Source organism: Halyomorpha halys, unplaced genomic scaffold (genome assembly GCF_000696795.3).
Source record: "Halyomorpha halys isolate HHAL.00 unplaced genomic scaffold, Hhal_1.1 Scaffold238.1, whole genome shotgun sequence".
NCBI classification, from domain to species: Eukaryota; Metazoa; Arthropoda; class Insecta; order Hemiptera; family Pentatomidae; genus Halyomorpha; species Halyomorpha halys.
The window spans coordinates 182684-202037 of NW_027107468.1; the positions used below are offsets into that span (position 1 = coordinate 182684).

Sequence of the window (19354 nt, forward strand, 5' to 3'; positions counted from 1 at the left end):
TGAACTGAGAAAATTGATATTGTCTAGAATCAAAATAAAAAGGTTTTAAATCTTGTTTTCATTGACCACACCTAACTTATCTCTAAATCAATATACTTTTATCTGCATTCGGCTGTAGCATAATTTTAGAGGTAAAAACTCAAGTAATAGGATACTTTTTGTTGGTACTGAGGCATAAGATTAGTCAAACTTTTAGGAAGGAGTATAGTGGAGAGGGTATACTGCCAGAAGTGAAACCAAATCGGTGGGCCTATTGACACTCCATGGGCAAGCAGAAGAATAAGGTCCAATCATAGATTGTGCTCTTTGTTCCTTTATATTGCAATTACGCAAGGTCTTATTAACCTCAACGAAAACCTGAACTCGAGAGGACGTAGTCAACTCTTCTCTTGTTGGCTTCACTTTCCATTTGAAGGAGAGATGGATTATCTCCCACTGTCTAACGAACTGTATTCCTATACAACCATATTTAAGCCGAACAGTATACTTGCCGTTCATAACCTGATACCATAAACGGAGTCGTCTTTATTTGAATTTAGGCTTGATCTCTACTGAAACGTATCCGTTGGAAGTTAGTTTATTTCATTTGAATGATCGTAACAAGCGGAAATCTACAGGTTACGATAAGTTATTACCCACTTCAATAGAAATATATTTTTGTTGGTATAATACGTAAATACCATTTTTTAAATGCATCTAAATCATGTTAGGTTAAACTTATCAGTTATAAATCGAAACATATGAGTCAATTATATTAGGTTATATAGAGTATTATAAATTAAGGTCTGAAAAAAATTATATAATACACGATTAATATCGGATTAAATACAATTGTTGCAAAATTGAACCTTCATTTTTTTTTCTGAAATTAGAGGATGTACACACAATTCAACACCAATACGTAAGACTGTAAAACTTTATTTATCGACCCGTTAACAATTTTTATAACCTCCTAACCAATTACACTACACAATCACACCCATCCAAATCACAAAATAGTCATAATACAAATTGCCGATTCAAATTTACAGGATGAACGCCATGAACTCATTCATAAAAAAAGAGGTATAGTTCTTAGCATTAACTATTATTAGTAATAAACTTTATTGATGTGTAACCCTTAATATTCATTCAGGGTAAGTCATTCTGAAATCACCCGGACTATCTTCCTACAATCTATTACATACGATCAACTATTAAATTTCCTAATTTATGTTTCTTAAATTACTCGTCTATTTAAGGATTCGAGATACAGGATTTCCTCGATATTGCTGATCCCTTTCTATTTGAACTTAGTCATAAAAAAGAGAAATTTTTAATTTATATTCCCAATACATCATAATAACATGATCGTGCGAATCAATTTTCGAAATATTGACGGTGAAATATTACTTTAGATAAGCTTTTAGATATAACTCAACAATTTTCTTGGAAAATGAGAACAATACGGCTATAACCAAGAAATATTGTTTTCTAAAAACCATAGGGTTTATTTTTGTTTCCACTTTCCTTTTAAAAGCACTAAATCCAACTCCAGTATGCCCGCTATTGGAATATCCTACGGCTAACCAACCTATCCTAGCCAAAATGGTGAAGTCTTGATTCCACAGCCTAATGAAAATTCATATCATTTTAAGAGAGAATTGAACCAACCCAGCTTTTGCATAAAGCATTGCATGCTCTGGTAACACTTCACTAAACCTTGTTTTTCTTTTACAAAACATTTAATTTATACCAAGTATTACATATGAAAACAGATTAAATTAATGAAATATACGCCTTATTACTGAAATATTTTTTTAAATATTATATTAAGTTTTATTACACATTATGACAGCTTCGCTATTTCAGGCGATGGAAACTGCTACTGCAGACAATAAACTTTTTTTTTTTCTTTTCAGGTAGCTCTTATAGGTGCAAACACCACATTTGGAAAGATGACATCCTTCTTATTGAAACAGTCTCCAATGTTGAGTAAACTGTCATTGTACTCCCATGATGATAAAGACATCGAACATTTAGAAGATATTAAATACATAAATACACCTTGCAAGGTATCATTTACTAATCGGGAAGAACATATGTGCAGAGCGATTAAGGTATTCTTAAAAATTCTATTAAGCAACTGATAGTGTTATTTCCTAGTATTTTATGAAAGAATTATTTAAAAAAATATAGAAATGGCCTATGTCGGCCATATCATGGGCCATATCATTAAGTTATACTTTTATTGAAGCATTAAAAAAATATATATACTTAACTGACTCTGGTACAATTTCGCATGTTTTTATTCCTAAACCTTTACGTTCGCACTATTGCAAAAACGATTTTTCACTTTGTCTTTGAAAAAAAATGTTCCTCGAATAAAAAACAAGATATACTATTTTTTGTGTACCAATTTCACTTTGTAATGCAGATGACTTTGCTACACCCTTTTTTATCATCATATAAATGTATTTTTACCATTGTCACCCGCTCTTTTCACTCCTTAGAGATTCTAGAAGCTTTCGGGACGTAAAAAAAAGAATTGTGATTTTTTCTAATAATTTAGCTTAATTGAAGAAAATTTTGCTAATTGGATGTGCTAATTTAAAAAGCACTTTTATAAATATTTTTCGCATAATGAATTGTCTGAACCATTAAAGAAAACAATAATAGGGTATATAATAAATATCTTCTTGGTTGAAAAAATATTTATTTTTCAATGTGAGTCGTAACCCAGAACAATAAAAAAAAGGGGCCAACTTCAGGAACAAAATCAATCGCTTTTTTATTGTCCTTACTTGAACAGCTGTTTCTCTTGAATATTTTCAACTTCTACTTTAAAAATATTATTGAAGTTCTGTCAGTGGGTGGATTCTCCACCTGTCTGTATCATGACATTGTATAACTAACATGAAATTACTTGTATATAATTTTAATATGCTAAGAAAATGCCCCAACAACCCCTTCATCGTAACACGCCGGCTGCACAGGGTAAAGCATGAATTAATGAAGCTCCTGAGAGAAAGGGATTTTGCCTGCTTCGACGAGGTCTACTCCATAGATAGGGAAGGATCCACTCGTTATACTGTCGCTTTTCCCAAGACAGGTAAGTCAGCATTCATTCTGGATCCCAAAGCGAGATATGAAAGTAATGACCTTGACCAGGCAAATAGAGTAGATAGGGAAAAGAAGGAAATTTATAATATATGTATCCCTTTTCTTAAGGAAAATTTCCGTGAGGGCTTAGGAGAAAGAGGCTTCAACGAGATAATTGTGGACTCCCGGGGAATCATCCACCATCATATGCATGGTAGCTGAGAAGGATAGTGATGTCTCGGTGAAGAGTATGGATATATTGCACATTCTGTATATATATTATTTTTATTTTTTAAATTTAAGCAATTTTATATTTATTACTTTTAGCTTAATATACTTATTTATTTTATTTTAATCTTGGTATGAACGTGTTAGGTTTTTTTAGAAATATTAATAGATTGTAAATGGTGGCAACCATTTAGGGTTTTATGTAAATACATATATATATATATATTTACAATATTGGCAAAGTTTCTATAATTTATATACTTTTAACTTAAATTTACAAGTATGTAAAATGGAAAAAAAAAAAAAAAGAGAGAAAATTTATAGTATTGAAATGATGGAAAAATTAAACAAATTTAAAGAGCGATAGAAAGCTATAAAAAAAGAATTAAAATTTGTAAGGGAAGAAATAATAAAAAGGAAAAAATAAATCATGTATAAAAAAATTAATTAGTACATAATGCAGACATTTTTATAATGTGAAAAAATGTATGCTCTGACTATTTATATTAGTAGGATTTAAAAAAAATTGTGCTTCACTAGTCATATGTTAAGTATGCTGTGTATAAGCCAACCCAATGAAGTTGGGTAACACAATTTTAATAAAGTGTTTTTCTCTCTCCTGTAAATATCAATAAAGAAATAATACTTGTATAGGTGTACATAAACACCCTAATTAGATCAACTAACTTCTTTTATATCATACATAGGTGTACATAAACACCCTAATTAGATCAACTAACTCCTTCCATATCATACATAGGTGTACATAAACAACCTAATTAGATCAACTAACTCCTTTCATATCATATATAGGTGTACATAACCACCCTAATTAGACCAACTAACTTCTTTCATATCATACATAGGTGGACATAAACATCCTCATTAGATCAACTAACTTCTTTCATATCCCCCTCCTCGACGAAAATATCACACATCTTCTGGCAGTTAGTAGAATATTAATTTTTATTAAAATAGATATTATTCACATTTAAATTCCATTTGATTTTTGATTTTCTCTAGTATTAGCCGTAAGGAGAATATGAACAATCTGATGAACCAATGTTGAACGCTTCCGCCTAAAACCAGCGTCGTAGTGGCCATTAATTCCCTCGGACTATTCCGTGATTCTACTCCTTAGTATGTATTCAATATTTTATAACATACTGGAAGGATTGAGATTTCTGGATAGCTTCTACAATCCGTCCTCTGTCCCTTTTTGTAAATTGAAACCAGTTTAGGTTTTTCTGCATTCTCTAGGCATCTACTCTTTTTCCCATACCCTTCTACCTAACATTTGTACTTCAGAAACACCAGCTTTCCTGAACAATTTTATTTATTCACTAGGAAAATATCAATTTCATCTGCTGTATAAGATTTTAATTTTCCTTGCTTTGACGATTTTCTGCAAACACGATTCAGCACAGTGGTAATTAGAAGAAGGAGATTGACCATTTTATTCCCTTTATACAAAGCACTGTCAAGATATTTTTTAAACTTATTCAATAAACCTGCCTAATTGGTCAGAATATTGTTTTTCTTTATTGCCTCTAGGGCGTGGGAACCTAGACACAACCTTTGGGCCGCTCTGTAGTTGCTCATCGTGTACCTTAGTCTTAATCAAGAGTGATCTATGGAAGTAAAATATTAACAAATAAATTCTTTAAACCAATTTAGAAGTAAATTTCAATCCAATAAATTTATTATTTTTTTCGCATGCAGACCGCAGATATTATTATTATTGCTGATGATAATCCGAGAGAAATGAATCAAGAAGCTACATTTCAGTCCAGAGCTCAATCATTCTCAAATTATGTTCAACAGATAGCAGAACATAATTCTGACGTAAGGATTTATATACTGTTTTCCGTCGTTATTATTTAAAGTGAAGATTTATATGACTTTTTTTTCTTTTTAAGGCAATCATTGTAGTAGCCACAAATCCAGTGAACATGACTGTTCCCTTGGCAGCTGAGGTGTTGAGGAACTGTGGAAAATTGGATGAAAGAAAACTTCTTGGCATGACCAACGTGGAAAATATGAGGGCAAGGTCTATTTTAGCTCATGATCTTCAAACCACTCCAGGAACGATTGAATTTCCAGTTATTGGAGGTTTAACATCAGAGACATGTGTACCTTTGTTGTCAAACATGAACCCCCATTTTGTTATGAGTAAGGTACGTTATAATATAATTATCTATGATTTATCTAAAAAAAATCTTACTTTCTAAGTAAGTTCTAGGATTATTAATTATTTATTAAATATTAATCAAAATTATTAAAGTAAAAATTCCTAGGGGACCACATTCAACCCACATTATTTAACATGAAAAGTGAATGGAAAAACATATTAGTTTATATAACTGAATGAAAAATGAATTTAGCGAATATCTTGCAATAAATCTTGTATATTGATTAATATATTGTAAAAAGCGCAAAAAAAAAAATTAAAGAAAAGATCTATTACTATGCCAGTTTTGTAAGAACAATTTGAAATTTAGCTATATTTTCGAAGAAGGTCCATATTTCACATCACACCTCAATAGCTTAGGATTAAACCCGGATATTTCAAAAACCCTCAGAGATGATAAAGCAGTGAAATTGGTGTTTCATTTTTTAAATTAAAAGGTTTATTGACACAAATATAATATCGGACAGACAAAAAAAAATAATAATAAAATTTAAAAAACAAATGTAAGAAAAATTAAATAAAGTATAAATGGGTTTAATGGCCAATGATGTTTTACCACTAAAGAAAAACAAACAAATTCCAATTATCCTTTAATGGTTTCACATAAATACGTAAATGATATTAAGAATATTTTAAAAATTATTTGAGGGCTTTATTTATAAGCGATAAGAAAATTTAAAACTGGATGGACGGCGCTGGGTTACTACAGTCCCCGCATTACATAACTACTGCACAGTTAGTAATGGCGATAGTTCTGTAACCCCTTTGTGACTAAGGCCCGCATTTAGACGGCACTCATATAAAACTTTACACTTAACCAGGGTGAATTTTCATGCGATACCACTTTAGCTATTAAGAAACAAAACCTAAACTTTGGGTATTCTGGCGGCTTTTGGGGGTTGGATATCATTTTAACTATTGATAATTTCCATGGGACAGGAAAATATGTGGAACGGAGTACAGCGTTATATATGCAGGTGAGGAATAGGATGGCTTTTCGAGCAAGAAGTTTTAGGATGTGGGATGTTATTAGGTCATGTCCAGGAGCTTTGCGGGTAGGTAATCTTTGAATGATACTAGGTATCTCTGAAGGATGAAATGCTTTAGGTGGGAGGGTCATTTGAAGCAGAATGTGTAGGTCTGATTCAATACATTCAAGGTGAATTGGGTTAAATTCAACAGTTTTTTGGTGATCCTCCATAATGATTTGTCAGTAGTTGTAAGATTTTCAGAAAAGTTAATTAAATTTTGTATTTTCTGATTTCTAATTTTTGTTTGTTAGTCAATATGAGGAAAATACGTTTTGTGAGTTGGATATCTGGTCCTATGCCACTTCGATCTTACTCTGCGTTTTTCCCTTAATAGGATACGAATATGCCGTGCCAGGTTATTTTGTTTATTGTTATTAATTCTATTAGACGATGTGTTGTTAGTTATACTTGTTCTTACGTAAGTTTTTCAATAGCTTCGTCAATGTCTTGTTTTGTCTTCGGTTGAATGCTTAAGTCCAGTTTAGTTTCCAAGTCATTTTTAAATTTGTCCCAATCAACTCATCCTGTTGTCAATGAAGGAGGGGAGGGCTTCGATACAAAGCTTGAATGTAAACAAAGCAGAACTGGACTATTATCAGATGAAAGCTTGTTCAGAGATTCAACAATGGCTTGAGAGGGAGAAATCTGGGAGGTAATAAATATGTCAAAGATATCGGGGCGCTTTTTGAGGGAAGTAGGCTAATAAGTTGGATTTCTGGGAGAGAGAATGGAATATGTATTGGAGGCGGAAACACGGAATTGGATGTTACCACGGGAGTTGGATGTGTGGCATTCCCATCGTTGGTACTTAGCATTATAGTCCCCTCCAGCAATGAAGCGCGGTCCGAGGGTTCGGAATAAGGAATCAAGGAGGTTATAAGAAAAGTTATTACCAGGAGGACAATTTACAGCTGAACAGGTAACATGGAAAGGGCGAGTTGAAATGATAACTGAGGTTCATTGAATAGCATCAGATGGGTTGGAAGGAATAAGGAGCTGGGATAAGGCTGCACGAACCAGCATGGGAATTTTTTACAATTAATATTATTATTATTTGCGATGTTTTCAGAATGAGAGATTGACATACGTACAAAATTTGAAGATTACACTTGCTTCCTTTCGAAAGTTATAAAATTAAACCCCATTTCGTCCCACTGAATAGCGTTTCATTTCGTCACGGTGTCATCTCTAATATTTTTTGTATTAATATGACATAAATCCCTGGTATTTCAGAAACATAATGTAATAGAAAAAATAAATTTATAGTAAACAAGTACTGAAAATAGAAAATGAATAAGTTATATTTCGAGTTTTTTTATCCGTTGATACCACAATAATTTGATTCTAAAGATTTAAATCGTAAATTCAAGGTCATGCCGGCATAAGAGGTCTATTAGCTCAATAAATCGAATTTCGTTAATTGGGAACTTGGACCAATTAACCAAATAAAACTTATTTGAGAAGACTTGGTTTCATCAATTCAATCAGTTGTATCAATCATTATTTTACAGTTTGATTATTATTATTATCCTATGCGTCGTTGTGTAAAGTTACCAAGCCTTTCTCATGACAAACGTTGCGATTTTTTTTTTTTTAAATCTTAACGTTTTAGAATAGTCATCAATGAAAACCCTTGGAATCACCCTACATTTTTATATATTAAATATAAACAAGTGACCTACCTCTTGGTGATGTCTACATCACTAACTCGGATGATGAATTTTTGTGTTGGCTATTGCTGGAAAACAAAGTTTTCAAGATATGTAGAACAAAGATGTGGATACATGAGTTTAATGGCGCTAGTTCTCGGAAAAGGGAAGAATGGAAACATTTTTGTGATCTAATAAATGCTTTAGTACTGTTTGAACATCGAAAACTACGATTACATTTTTGGAAGTATAAAAGAGGATATTAGTGGCCAATCCAATTTCCGAGTGTGTATCAGCTCGAAGAAAAACTCACATTCATAATACGGTAAGTGGAACATTCTTACTTTTCCTATGTAACCATTTGTGATCGATTTTGTTATACCTACATAAAAATATTTTAATTGTTAATGAGATTAAAATCAGATTAGGTGGGGTATATAAAAATTATGTGCGGATAAAAAATGTTTCAAAATTGTTATGTTAGCAGCAGTTTAGGTATAACAAATACAAGGAACCAGCGAGAAAGTATAAACAAACGGTAAATTTATGTCAAATATATGAATTTGTCGATATCTATAACGCTCAAAATAAAAATGAAAGAGGGATGATCCCTAAAAACCAGTGAAATGAGAAGAGAGAGAAAGAAATACTTTATTCATTCATGCTGCCCAAATACATCCGGTTGCCACATTACACAGTATACTGATCAATCCGTCACTGGACATATATAAATTACATATTTTTACATGATATAATATAATAGAAAGATAACATTTTTTTTCACATTTTACAGTTTTGTTTTACTTTTCTTTTACAATGAATACCAGTCTACAAACTAACTACAAGTTTTTCAATTTATTCCTTTTTTTTCTTTCCCTTCTATTTCACAACTCTTATTTCATTTGATCAACAAATTCCCCTACATAACAAATATTAAAATATTTAAAGTAATAGATAAAACAACAAATTTATCGGTTACATGCACAGCAGACTGTATGTTCTCAGGAAAGTTTTAGAAGTAATTTTTGAAAGTAGTCCAGGCTGATATGCTTAGTTTTGAATAAATGTAGCGGAGGAATACGTTTACTGCGATTGTAATGGCGGCAAATGAGTATCACTTGGTTTTTGACACTCTCACTTCGTTAACAAAATTGTTTCCAATCATGATAGTGACAAAATAACTTATTTCCATTCGGAATTTCGTCTTCCCTGTTTGACATATTCGGTAGTTAAGTCGCGAAGGGCGCATAGTCGCCATCATCTTGATATTTATTTGACTATCGAGAAAAACGTTAGTTGTTTGTTTGGTCTACATGAAGTGTCCCTGAACTTTAATAAAATTTTTTCAGTCTTTAAAAAGAGGAAGACGTAGTTAATGGTGTCTTCTCTTAGCCCAGACTCTGGATGTGATGGCTCTGGTTCATTTGAAGAAGGATTGCTTTCTGGTTTATCACCCTTGAATTTTACTCGCCTTGTCTTGTGGGACCAAAATCACTTAGAAAATGTTTTTAAAAAATTTTAGTTTCGCGGAGTCAGTTAAATTTCTCACGTTCTCTCTCGGTTTCAAAAGATCAAACATATCTTAAAATATATATTAGTATTGGGTACTGTTTAACCTATTTGGTTACCCGTATAATGCTTTCAATATGGGCTTTACATTTCCTTCTACAGGTGTTAGCTTTCTGAGATTTTCCCCCAATTTACGAGTCTGTCACGTCAAAAGTCAATCATACTACTATTAAATTACCACAACGAATATTCATATATTGAATTTTTTATTTTTATTTTATGTAAATAAGTTCATATAATTTTAGTAGTCACTGTTTCAGGTACATTCAACGACTGGAATACGGTTTCAAATGAATGATTACGCTGTTAGCATATACCTCTCATCAATAATCGATGGATTTTGAAAACAATATTCTCAGCGAGATCTTCCTGTTCCTAATCACTAAATGTTGAAAAATATTGCAGCAGAAACCTTCGAGTGGTGAAATTTCCATCGTGCCGTTAGATGTCTTCAAGAAAGCAAGAACATTTTACATTTAGCATTTCTATCAAAAAAAGTGAAACTAGTTTTAGATAATTACGTACTATCCATTTAATAAGTTGTTATCTACCCTGTTATAGTTACAGCTTTAATTGGATCACAGCTGTCTACTTCTGTTAGATCAAACCACCAAAAGACATTATTATTACTATTTTATGGGCAACATACCATGGTGGCCTAAGTCCTCGATTTCCGAATACATCGCGCGTTTTTTGACGTGTTTTTTTTTCGCAGGATGGGTTCGTCATTCCCACGCCAATTTTTTGTGAGCGCCACCCATTGGCTAACGGGCCTCACAAATGCCCGGGGGGAGGTTGTGAGTGAGCATTGCATTATTTTTTGCTTGAAAAAAGGCCATACAATCTACAAGCTTCATTAATGCTCCAAGCTGTTGTAGATCACCGTAGTCGATTTGTTTTTGTAGATATGTTAAGTTACAGAAAGCAGAGTGACAGAGTGTGGTCGCATATGTCCTCGCTCTAAAAATAATAAAAACTTTGTTGAAAGTACTGTCTGATAGTTTCAGATGAAATAAAAAGAAAAAATGGACGATTACAGTTCGATAATTAGAAAAGATCATATCGAGAGGGTGGAAGGAGTTTGTGAACTTAAATGATTGGATTCGTTGATAATATGGAAAAATTTGCACCTACTAAGAATTTCAAGATTTTTCCCCTCTTACAAAATTTATTGTATAAACTCTTAATATGCGAAATTTAAAACCCAGATCAGATCCTTATGACTGTTCCTCTCCTGAATGTTTCACGCTCAGAAAAAAGAAATTTCCTGCACTGAAGGGTTTTGACACCATGCTTCACCCTCGTACAGCTTATACGTCTTTTTTAGTAAAGCGCACATTTTTTAATGTGGTCATACTGAAACAAAAAACAACAAACAACAAGAAGATGTGAAGAGTTGATAGCTTCAAAAACTAAAGGCTGTAATCCCAAACAAATTCAACTTCTGGAAGAAAGATGGTCTGATTGAGAAGTTGACAACAATTTTAAAGAATACTTTTAACCTGTAGATCTTATATGAAACTTAAATAAAACTTATTTTATCGGGATTTTTGTATCGGGAGTTGTTGAAAATGACCCACATTATAAATTGTAAAGTAATAGTCCAGTAAAAATATCTTAAAATTTAGTTATACCTAGAAGTAAGTGTAAAATAATTTCTGTCAACGGATTCTGATGTAAAAGAGCCCAAATATAGGTTTATCAAATTAGCCGCTCTATAATGTTAGGTTTATTGCCAATAACACCATAAATCGATACTTTTCATAAAAGAACTCAAATATCAGCAGTTGATATATTATGAGCCAATCAATAGTTCATTTAACGCATTTCAAAAGAACTCAAATATCAGCAATTGATATATTATGAGCCAATCAATAGTTCATTTAACGCATTTCAATTTGAGCCATGATAGAGTTCTTTATGGCCAATAATTCCCGAGATAGTTTTTCAAAATCCAATATTGTTTTATCGAAAAAATCTAGTGAACTCATCTCAGCAAATACCATGAAAACCACTCTTGTTTGGAAAATAATCATCACGAACTACTTTACGTGTATTTAACAAGTTTCAAATTAAGCCCCAACATAACTCGTTACGTTTCATATTTTCCTGAATACGGTTTTTTCTACAATATTTTTTTCCGAAACAACGAGAAACTAATACAATGTGAATTCATTTTTAGCAAATATCATTGAAAAAGCTACTCTTACGGAGATATTTATTATAAACCTCTTTATATTGTACTTAACTAGGTTCGGAACGAGATATAATAGACATCTCTAGATCTAATATTTCCTCAAATATTTAACATTTCTCAAGGCATGATTCATTTTCAGGAAAATCGTTTAATGCTACGTAGTAGGAATAAAAATACCTATCATTAATTATATTGCACCAAATAATGTGAAAATTCATAAATAATCGACTAGTTTTATAGAAATAACTATGTCTTAGAAAATATTGAACATATAAAGTTTTATTATAACTCAGTTTGAAGCTGGTTAAATGTATCATAAAGTAGGTTATGATGATTATTGTCTTAACAATAGTAGTTTTCATGATGTTCACAAATGTTAGCACATAGTTATTTGGAAAACTGCTCTATTTCGGCAAATATTGTAATGAGTTTAATTATGGCTTAAATATTAGGAAATTTACTTAAATTTCTAATCAAACACAATTCTACATCTTATTAGAAAAAGATGCGGTTAGCAAAGATAGAAATAAGTTTTCTTTATTCCTGTATCTTAGCTGATCGCACCAACATCTCCTCCTCATATCAATCTATGATCAACTATCTCGTTCTACATCTTAATTTTAATATGCCAATTACTTTTATGAAAAAAACTACAACAGTACGTCTACATGAAAATATATGGATATTTTTCCTCCACACTCATGTTATAAATCAAACAAAAATTAAAATGCTCAAGACTAAAATTTACATTTCAAAATTTGCGCGAGGAGCTCATAACACAGTACATGCAATTACTCAAGAACATCTGATAAACAGTGATGTCAGAAAGTGAAATTTCCAATTGCTGCCGAATGAGTAGTTGTACTGTAACCCTTCTCCCCTGAAGAAAACTCTGACAACGTCCAAGAACGCTGACGAACTGTTGCTGGATTTTCGGGCGATGATAGTGTCTTGAAGTAGGATTTATAGCAGGGGTGGCCAACGGTCATGTAGCAGGGGTGTTCAACTGTCATGTAGCAGAGGTGTTCAACTTTTCAGTTTATAAGATCTACTTTTTATGTTAAAAGACTGTCACGATCGACTTACGTAGGCGTAGTCTAAGGGATGAGAAGGTGTATGAAATGCATACTAAGATTATACACAGTGTTTCAATATAAGGTGCACAACAGCGAGGTTTGGGTAGATAAGTAAAATATATGTTCAAAACTATTTTTTATTTTTTAAATCACTTACTAAGTCGAGATATAGGCTCATGAAGAAAATAAATTCCTAGACACAACTTTTGATAGCAGTATTCCCAAAATACCTAAAAAATTCGATTTTCCGACATTTTTTCAAGAAAGATTTTACGAATTTACAATGAAATTTAATTTTTTTTATCAAATTCAATGTATAAGTTGTTGTACCATTTGCTCATAAATATGAAAAAGTTGTTATATAAAAACACAATAAGGCTGATAATTTGATTTCAATATTTCACTTTGGCATTTTTGGGGGAGGGAGGGGATGGGAGCCAGAAAAATTTATCATGAAAGAATAATATGACTTATTTTTGCTATTTATCAATAGCTCGCTGAGTACACCTCAGACTGAAATATAGATATACGGCTTATCTGTGTACCTGTTCAAAAACAATAACAATAATTATTCAAAGGGCCAAAAACTCACGTCCAGGGAAATTAAAAGAAGATGGATAATTATTAACAACATTTATTAATTCAAAGCAGCAACAGATAAAGACAGATTTAGAATTTACTATGTTGCCTTAACGGTAAAATATATTTCCTCAGGGAAAACTAAGTTTGCATGTCCCTAACCAAGGAATCATAATTTGATGTATATCCTGACAAAGGTAATAATAATACGTCCGGTGACAAGTATAACACTAAGTCAAAATATATTGTGCTTTGTGGGCTGTGTTATGGACCTTAGCAAATTCCCAGAATGTATTAAACTATTGCTAGAAGATTTTGTCTTCTACAATCCCTTCAAAGTCCATGCTAAACGGAATTCCACCCCAAACATTGCGAGCGATCGACGATCGATCAAAATTGGCCTCGCGATTGTTGGCGACCCAGGATTCATAGCGTCTTTTGCACATATGGTTGTCCAAGAGCCCAAGAGAAAAAAATATTAATGTATTTCACTCCTATTTTTAATTACTTTTATGATATCAAATACATAAAATACATTATCATTATCATCATCATAATTGGTCTGAGGCTCCAGCCCGTCCTGTCTTCTGCTGCAACTCTCTAGTTTCGGTCCTGAAAGACCCGAGCATCCGTTGATACCATCTCAGGTTCGGCCTCCCTATTCTTCTCTTTCCATAAAATTGCTCGGATAGGTCATTTGGGATGTCATCGCCACATGACCCACCCATCGGTGTCAACCCAACCTTATAAACTTGACATCATTGTCTCCGTACAAAACCGAGAAATACATTCTTCCTTCTCCATACATTAAATTAGCTTTAATTTGGATTCAGATAGGTATCTCAAGGTCTAATAGTTCCTCAGATATTGTTTATAAACCAAAAGGTTTTTTACAAAAATAAGAAATTAACATTATGAATATTTATTTTAGCGAAATATAATGGAAACTGCAACTCCCCGATTTAGAGCTAGATAGACATCTGTACGTCGTTCGTAGGAGTAGTAGTTTCTATGATATTTTATTGTGAAAGAAATTCTCAAAATATTTATTTTTCGTTTATTTATAAAAAAAAAAATACATAAATTTATTCTATTTATTTCAAATTAACGTCGATATTAGCTCTCCTAAAAAAACAAATTTGAAAAAAATGTATGAATAGGCATTTTTCCTTACGTATCTTAATATATAAGTAGTACTTAAGTAATAAGTAGTGATAATGGTCTAATTTTATGTCAGTCAAAATTTTATTAAATTAATAAATAACTAGTTACAATTATTATTTAAGAACTAATTACTATTCATTTTCTTCCGTAGGCGAAATTACAAAGAATAACTTGCGCAGTGAAAACATCTAGAACTAAACAACATAACGCTGAAGAGAGTCAAGAGAGCCTAAGCCGAGCATATGCCACTGCGGAGTTGATAAAATCTATTGTTACTGGATTGAATGGTCACCCTACTGTCGAAACAGTCCTTTCAATTCAAAAAATAATCAAAAATACAGATTTCTTTTCACTCCCAGTGCTATTGGGAGAGAATGGAATAGTGAACCACTTGGAATTACCTAATATATCTCAACGGGAACATTATCTTCTAGCATACGCTGTAAAATGTATGGCCGCTGATTCTACAAAAGCCAAACATTTATACGATAAGCTGACAAACAACTTCGTGAAGCCTTCTACCCCCCAAAACAAATTAGATATATTACAAACTTCGACCATTCAGAAAAAACAACCACAAGCACAATATGTATCTATTCATAATAGAACAGATAATATAAGTCATACAAGATTAAATAAAACATCCCCTCAAGACATTAAATTGAAACCCACCGTGGATCATACTGCTTCAACTATTTGTTCTTGTAATGAAAACATGAAAAAAAAGTCATATTATAATAAATTAAAATGTCCTAACGATAAAAAAATACTAACAAAAGCTAATGGACAAGTTGAGAAAGCAAACGATACTGCTCTACTACTAGGTTCATTTAAGGACTTTAATCAAACACAAGACCAATCAGAATACAGAAACAATATTGTGTATTCAGATACTGGCAAAGAAAACTTTGATGAAATGAACAACTTAAATCAAGAGAAATTGAGATACAATAAAAACAAAACACTAACCTCACAATCTGAGATAGGAATAGGAGAAGCAAGTGATGCCTTTAAATTCAAAACACAGGATTCAACCACAGCTAACAATGTAAATAGAGAAGAGAAAATAATTCCTACGGGTTCGTTAGTTAATTACTTAAGCACAAAGCTAAAAACAAAATCAGTATCTTCTCAACTTGATAATGAAGCTAAAAAATTTATCTCAGAGAAAAATAAATTGTCTTTTAAATATAATATTACAAGAAAACAGAAGGCTACTTCAGAAAACATTTCCGAAGAAAAGAAGAGCCTTCCCTCAGAAAAGCTGGAAAATATTTTTACCTCTAACGTTGTAAAGATGGTTAACGAAATACAAAGAAGAAAGCAAAGGCTAACTGCTATATCTGACGCATTCCTAAATCAACCTAAAAATATTTTTGAAAAAAAGACCGAAGCGATTGATTTTGTTTCCAAGTGCAATACGCAGAATGGTAAGTATTTTGACCTATTTAAAACCAGTTCAAAACATAAGGGTGATACAAATTTTACGATAAATAAAATTGACGGACCATCAATAAGCTATCGTAACTTATTTGTTTCTAATGATTCAAAAACTAGCGGAGAAAAATACAGTTTACAAACAAATCAGCCCAATCGGATACTACAGAGTATGTTGTTCAAAACAGATAAACGACCGATATTGTCACGCTATGCATCCTCAGAGTCCCACGACATTAATACTATAGATGTCGAGCCTGAGATGGAAATGAGACCATCAGCATCATTTCCGCATTCCCAAAGAAATATTAAAAACATAAAAGAATCATTATGGTCGCAGTTCACGTCATCACAATCACAAGACCAAGAAATGAAATATATAAATTCTACCTCTGAATATTTTAAAAATAAAGTAATCTCACTTCCGAAATCTCAAACTGAAATCGAAAAACCTCGAGAAGCATTCTTGTCACAGTCTACGTCATCAGAATCTGTTTGCGAAGATGTAGAAAATAAAAAGTCTGTAGATTTTAATTCTAAAAACAATATAAAACAAGCGACCTCACTTTCCAATTTCCAAACAAATACTCATAAATCACATGAATTCTTATATCCTCAAGATACATCATCAGAATCCAAGGACGATAGAACGAAAAATAATGGGCTCAATACTTTAAACTTTAAGGAAAAAGGAAAGGCAGTTAATTCGTTTGGGAAACCCACGACATATATTGATAGAGCAGATGAACCGAGGACCGAATCCGATAGTCTACCGCCTTCTTCTAGGTTAGGATCAGATAAACAATACTATTTCAAACGAACATTCTATCCCAAATTCAAGGAAACGAGTGACATTTCTCTTTTTGAAAATTTACTTCAGAAACAGAAGGATAGCATTTCTTCGGGGCATAAAATCGCATCATTCAGAACTGAAAGGTCAGATATTTCATTGTTTGCACGACAGAGGAAAGCGACACATTTTGAAACGATAGACAAGGCAGTTCGTCATAGAAATAATGGAAATGACCTCCAAAAATTACATCTTTTATCAATTAATCCTAAGGAATGTTTTACGAAGGATAAAGTTCTGGAAAATGTAATGAAATCATCATTGGGAAAAGATAGTCTTTGGAAAAATAATTACTTTGAAAAAAATAATGAAAGTTCGATGACAAACATTTCAAAGAAAGGTATAACAGAGACAACTATTACAAATATGGCTAATGCACAGCAAGAGTCTACCAAAGGCGAGAACAAAAATAATTCAATTCCCAAAGAGGGAATATTGGACGATATTTCAACAAAAACTATTAACAGCGATACAGTTGGGACATCCAACAATCAATTAATGACCACAGCTTCCAAAAGTATAGAAAAGGACGAAATACAAGATCATACCGAACAAAATTCAGAAAGAATGGTTGATAATGAAAAACTCAAGAGCGAAGAAAATTCAATAAAACAGGGAGAGTTATCATCTAAACAAACTGAGTATGATACTGATCGACCTTAAACCTGTTATCCACGATGAGGGATAAAAAAAGTTCATTGAAAAAAAAAATTATGGATGGCATTTTTCAATTGTTTGTACTTATAAAAAAAAAGGTAATTTGTCAAAAATATTTTGTACCAAAAATAATACACTATTTTTACACTAATAACTTCAAATTTACTTTAGCAGAATTATATTTATTGATTATCTATAATTTTATTCCTTTGATGCTGAGTAGAGTACCATTAGTTTCAAGGTATTTTCATCAATACTTAGAGAAAATTTATTGATTTAGTAAAAAGGTAGATATAGGAATCTTGCTTGCTTGTGCTTGCTTTACTAATTAATAAAATTCAGGTTCGATCAAGATAAGAATAAAAAAATGAATGTAACTTATATAATAGTGTTTAAAATAATTTATGTCAGAAGAGAAAAGTACTTTTCACTTTTATCATCCTAATTCAACAGGAGTTTTAAAGTTTCACTTTTAAGCAGAAGTCTCACTTTTTTAATTATGGTTTTACCGGAGAGCAAATAAACTATGTACATTAAAAGCCCGATATTGTAGCAGAGGATCGATCAAATATCAAGTAGTATGGATAGTAACTGAAGATTGGTTTTTCAAAGAGAGGTTCCAAGTCGGCTGCCAGGGAGAGTGCTTTTCGGGGAGTTATTCACATCTTAAGAATAAAGATAAGGTCAGGAAGGTTTTGAAACAATATTTTTTAAAATCAGGTTTGTGAAGAATAAAAGGAGATTTTTATAACTTCGAAATGATAGGTCAGAGAAGCTCATTGGGAAACTATTAGGGGACAATGTGTCTGAATATAATTGTGAAAATAGTTGCTAGGGCGATAAACATTTTCTTCGAGGATTTCACTTCAATCAGCCTTGATCATTTCGTTGCCTGAAATTCTCAGTAATTGTCAATTACATGATATACTAATCAACAGCCTAAATCATGCACACTTCATCCAAACCTGCAAACGGGCTAAAAGTTTCGAGCAAGTCCATATCAAAAAGCAGTTATGAGATGATAACAAAAAAGATTGGCGCGACGAGATGTCTCCGAATCGGTAATATCTTAAACTCAGCTACTGAGGCTACGGTACCATTGTTCTTTATATCTACTCAGAGGAGGTCTAATAGATATGCCGACCCGGAGGAGTTCCTAAAGATAAGAATTAAACATCAGTGCTGTAGCTTGTCAGACGATTAATTTAGAACAAAGGGGTAATATAATCATCATGTAGTAATAAAGCACTTTCCTAGCTAAATTCCAATATGTAGAAGAGACATTCCAGATTGTACAATCAGCCATTACGAGATCGTCACAACTGATACCGGTAAGTGGTAAAATCGACTCAGAGGTTATGCATTAATTGTATCCTTCACCATCATTTAGAACCAGAACAAAAACCAGCACTTCTAGTTCTTCCTCTGCATTAGAAATCTTTTGCAAACCAAGTAAAATCTTAATATATTACAGGAAGATTATTGATTGACCGTGTGTATAGAAGAATGAAATATGGTCCGGGTACGGTCAAGAAAACTCAAATAGTAAATAATTATACTATTTTTAATTAAAAATATTCCATTCATTAATATATTACAGAAAATCAAAACAGCCCAGCATTGTGGTATACTTAGATTGTCTGAA

At 32.3% G+C, this 19354-nt stretch overlaps 2 protein-coding genes across 3 annotated transcripts in view; one reads left to right on the forward strand and one right to left on the reverse strand.

The window, feature by feature from the left end:
• Wdr62 (WD repeat domain 62) overlaps positions 1-683 on the reverse strand; it is a 148136-nt gene extending 147453 nt beyond the window's left edge. The window contains exon 1 of the mRNA XM_067045773.1: positions 492-683. The gene's annotated coding sequence lies outside the window, so the exon portion shown is untranslated. The remainder of the gene's footprint in view (positions 1-491) is intronic.
• An 82-nt stretch (positions 684-765) lies between these two features.
• On the forward strand, positions 766-17863 carry LOC106679994 (uncharacterized). 2 transcript variants are annotated; one of them, XM_014419426.2, is made up of 5 exons: positions 766-1065; positions 1902-2099; positions 5032-5154; positions 5229-5486; positions 14917-17863. In XM_014419426.2, exons 1-5 carry the CDS (start codon positions 1033-1035, stop codon positions 17713-17715), a joined length of 3411 nt encoding a protein of 1136 aa, XP_014274912.1. In that variant the 5' UTR covers positions 766-1032; the 3' UTR covers positions 17716-17863. The 2 variants fall into 2 exon arrangements, with proteins under 2 accessions (XP_014274912.1, XP_066901878.1); XM_067045777.1 differs by having other exon boundaries at positions 767-901.
• The last annotated feature ends 1491 nt before the right edge of the window (positions 17864-19354 follow it).

What these genes read in the sequence shown, in the direction of transcription:
- LOC106679994 (XM_014419426.2), top strand. Translation starts at nt 1,033, where the DNA reads ATGAACGCCATGAACTCATTCATAAAAAAAGAG. An exon ending in ATATGTGCAGAGCGATTAAG is followed by an intron (nt 2,100 to 5,031) that starts GTATTCTTAAAA and finishes TTTCGCATGCAG; the next exon opens with ACCGCAGATATTATTATTAT. An exon ending in TAGCAGAACATAATTCTGAC is followed by an intron (nt 5,155 to 5,228) that starts GTAAGGATTTAT and finishes TTTCTTTTTAAG; the next exon opens with GCAATCATTGTAGTAGCCAC.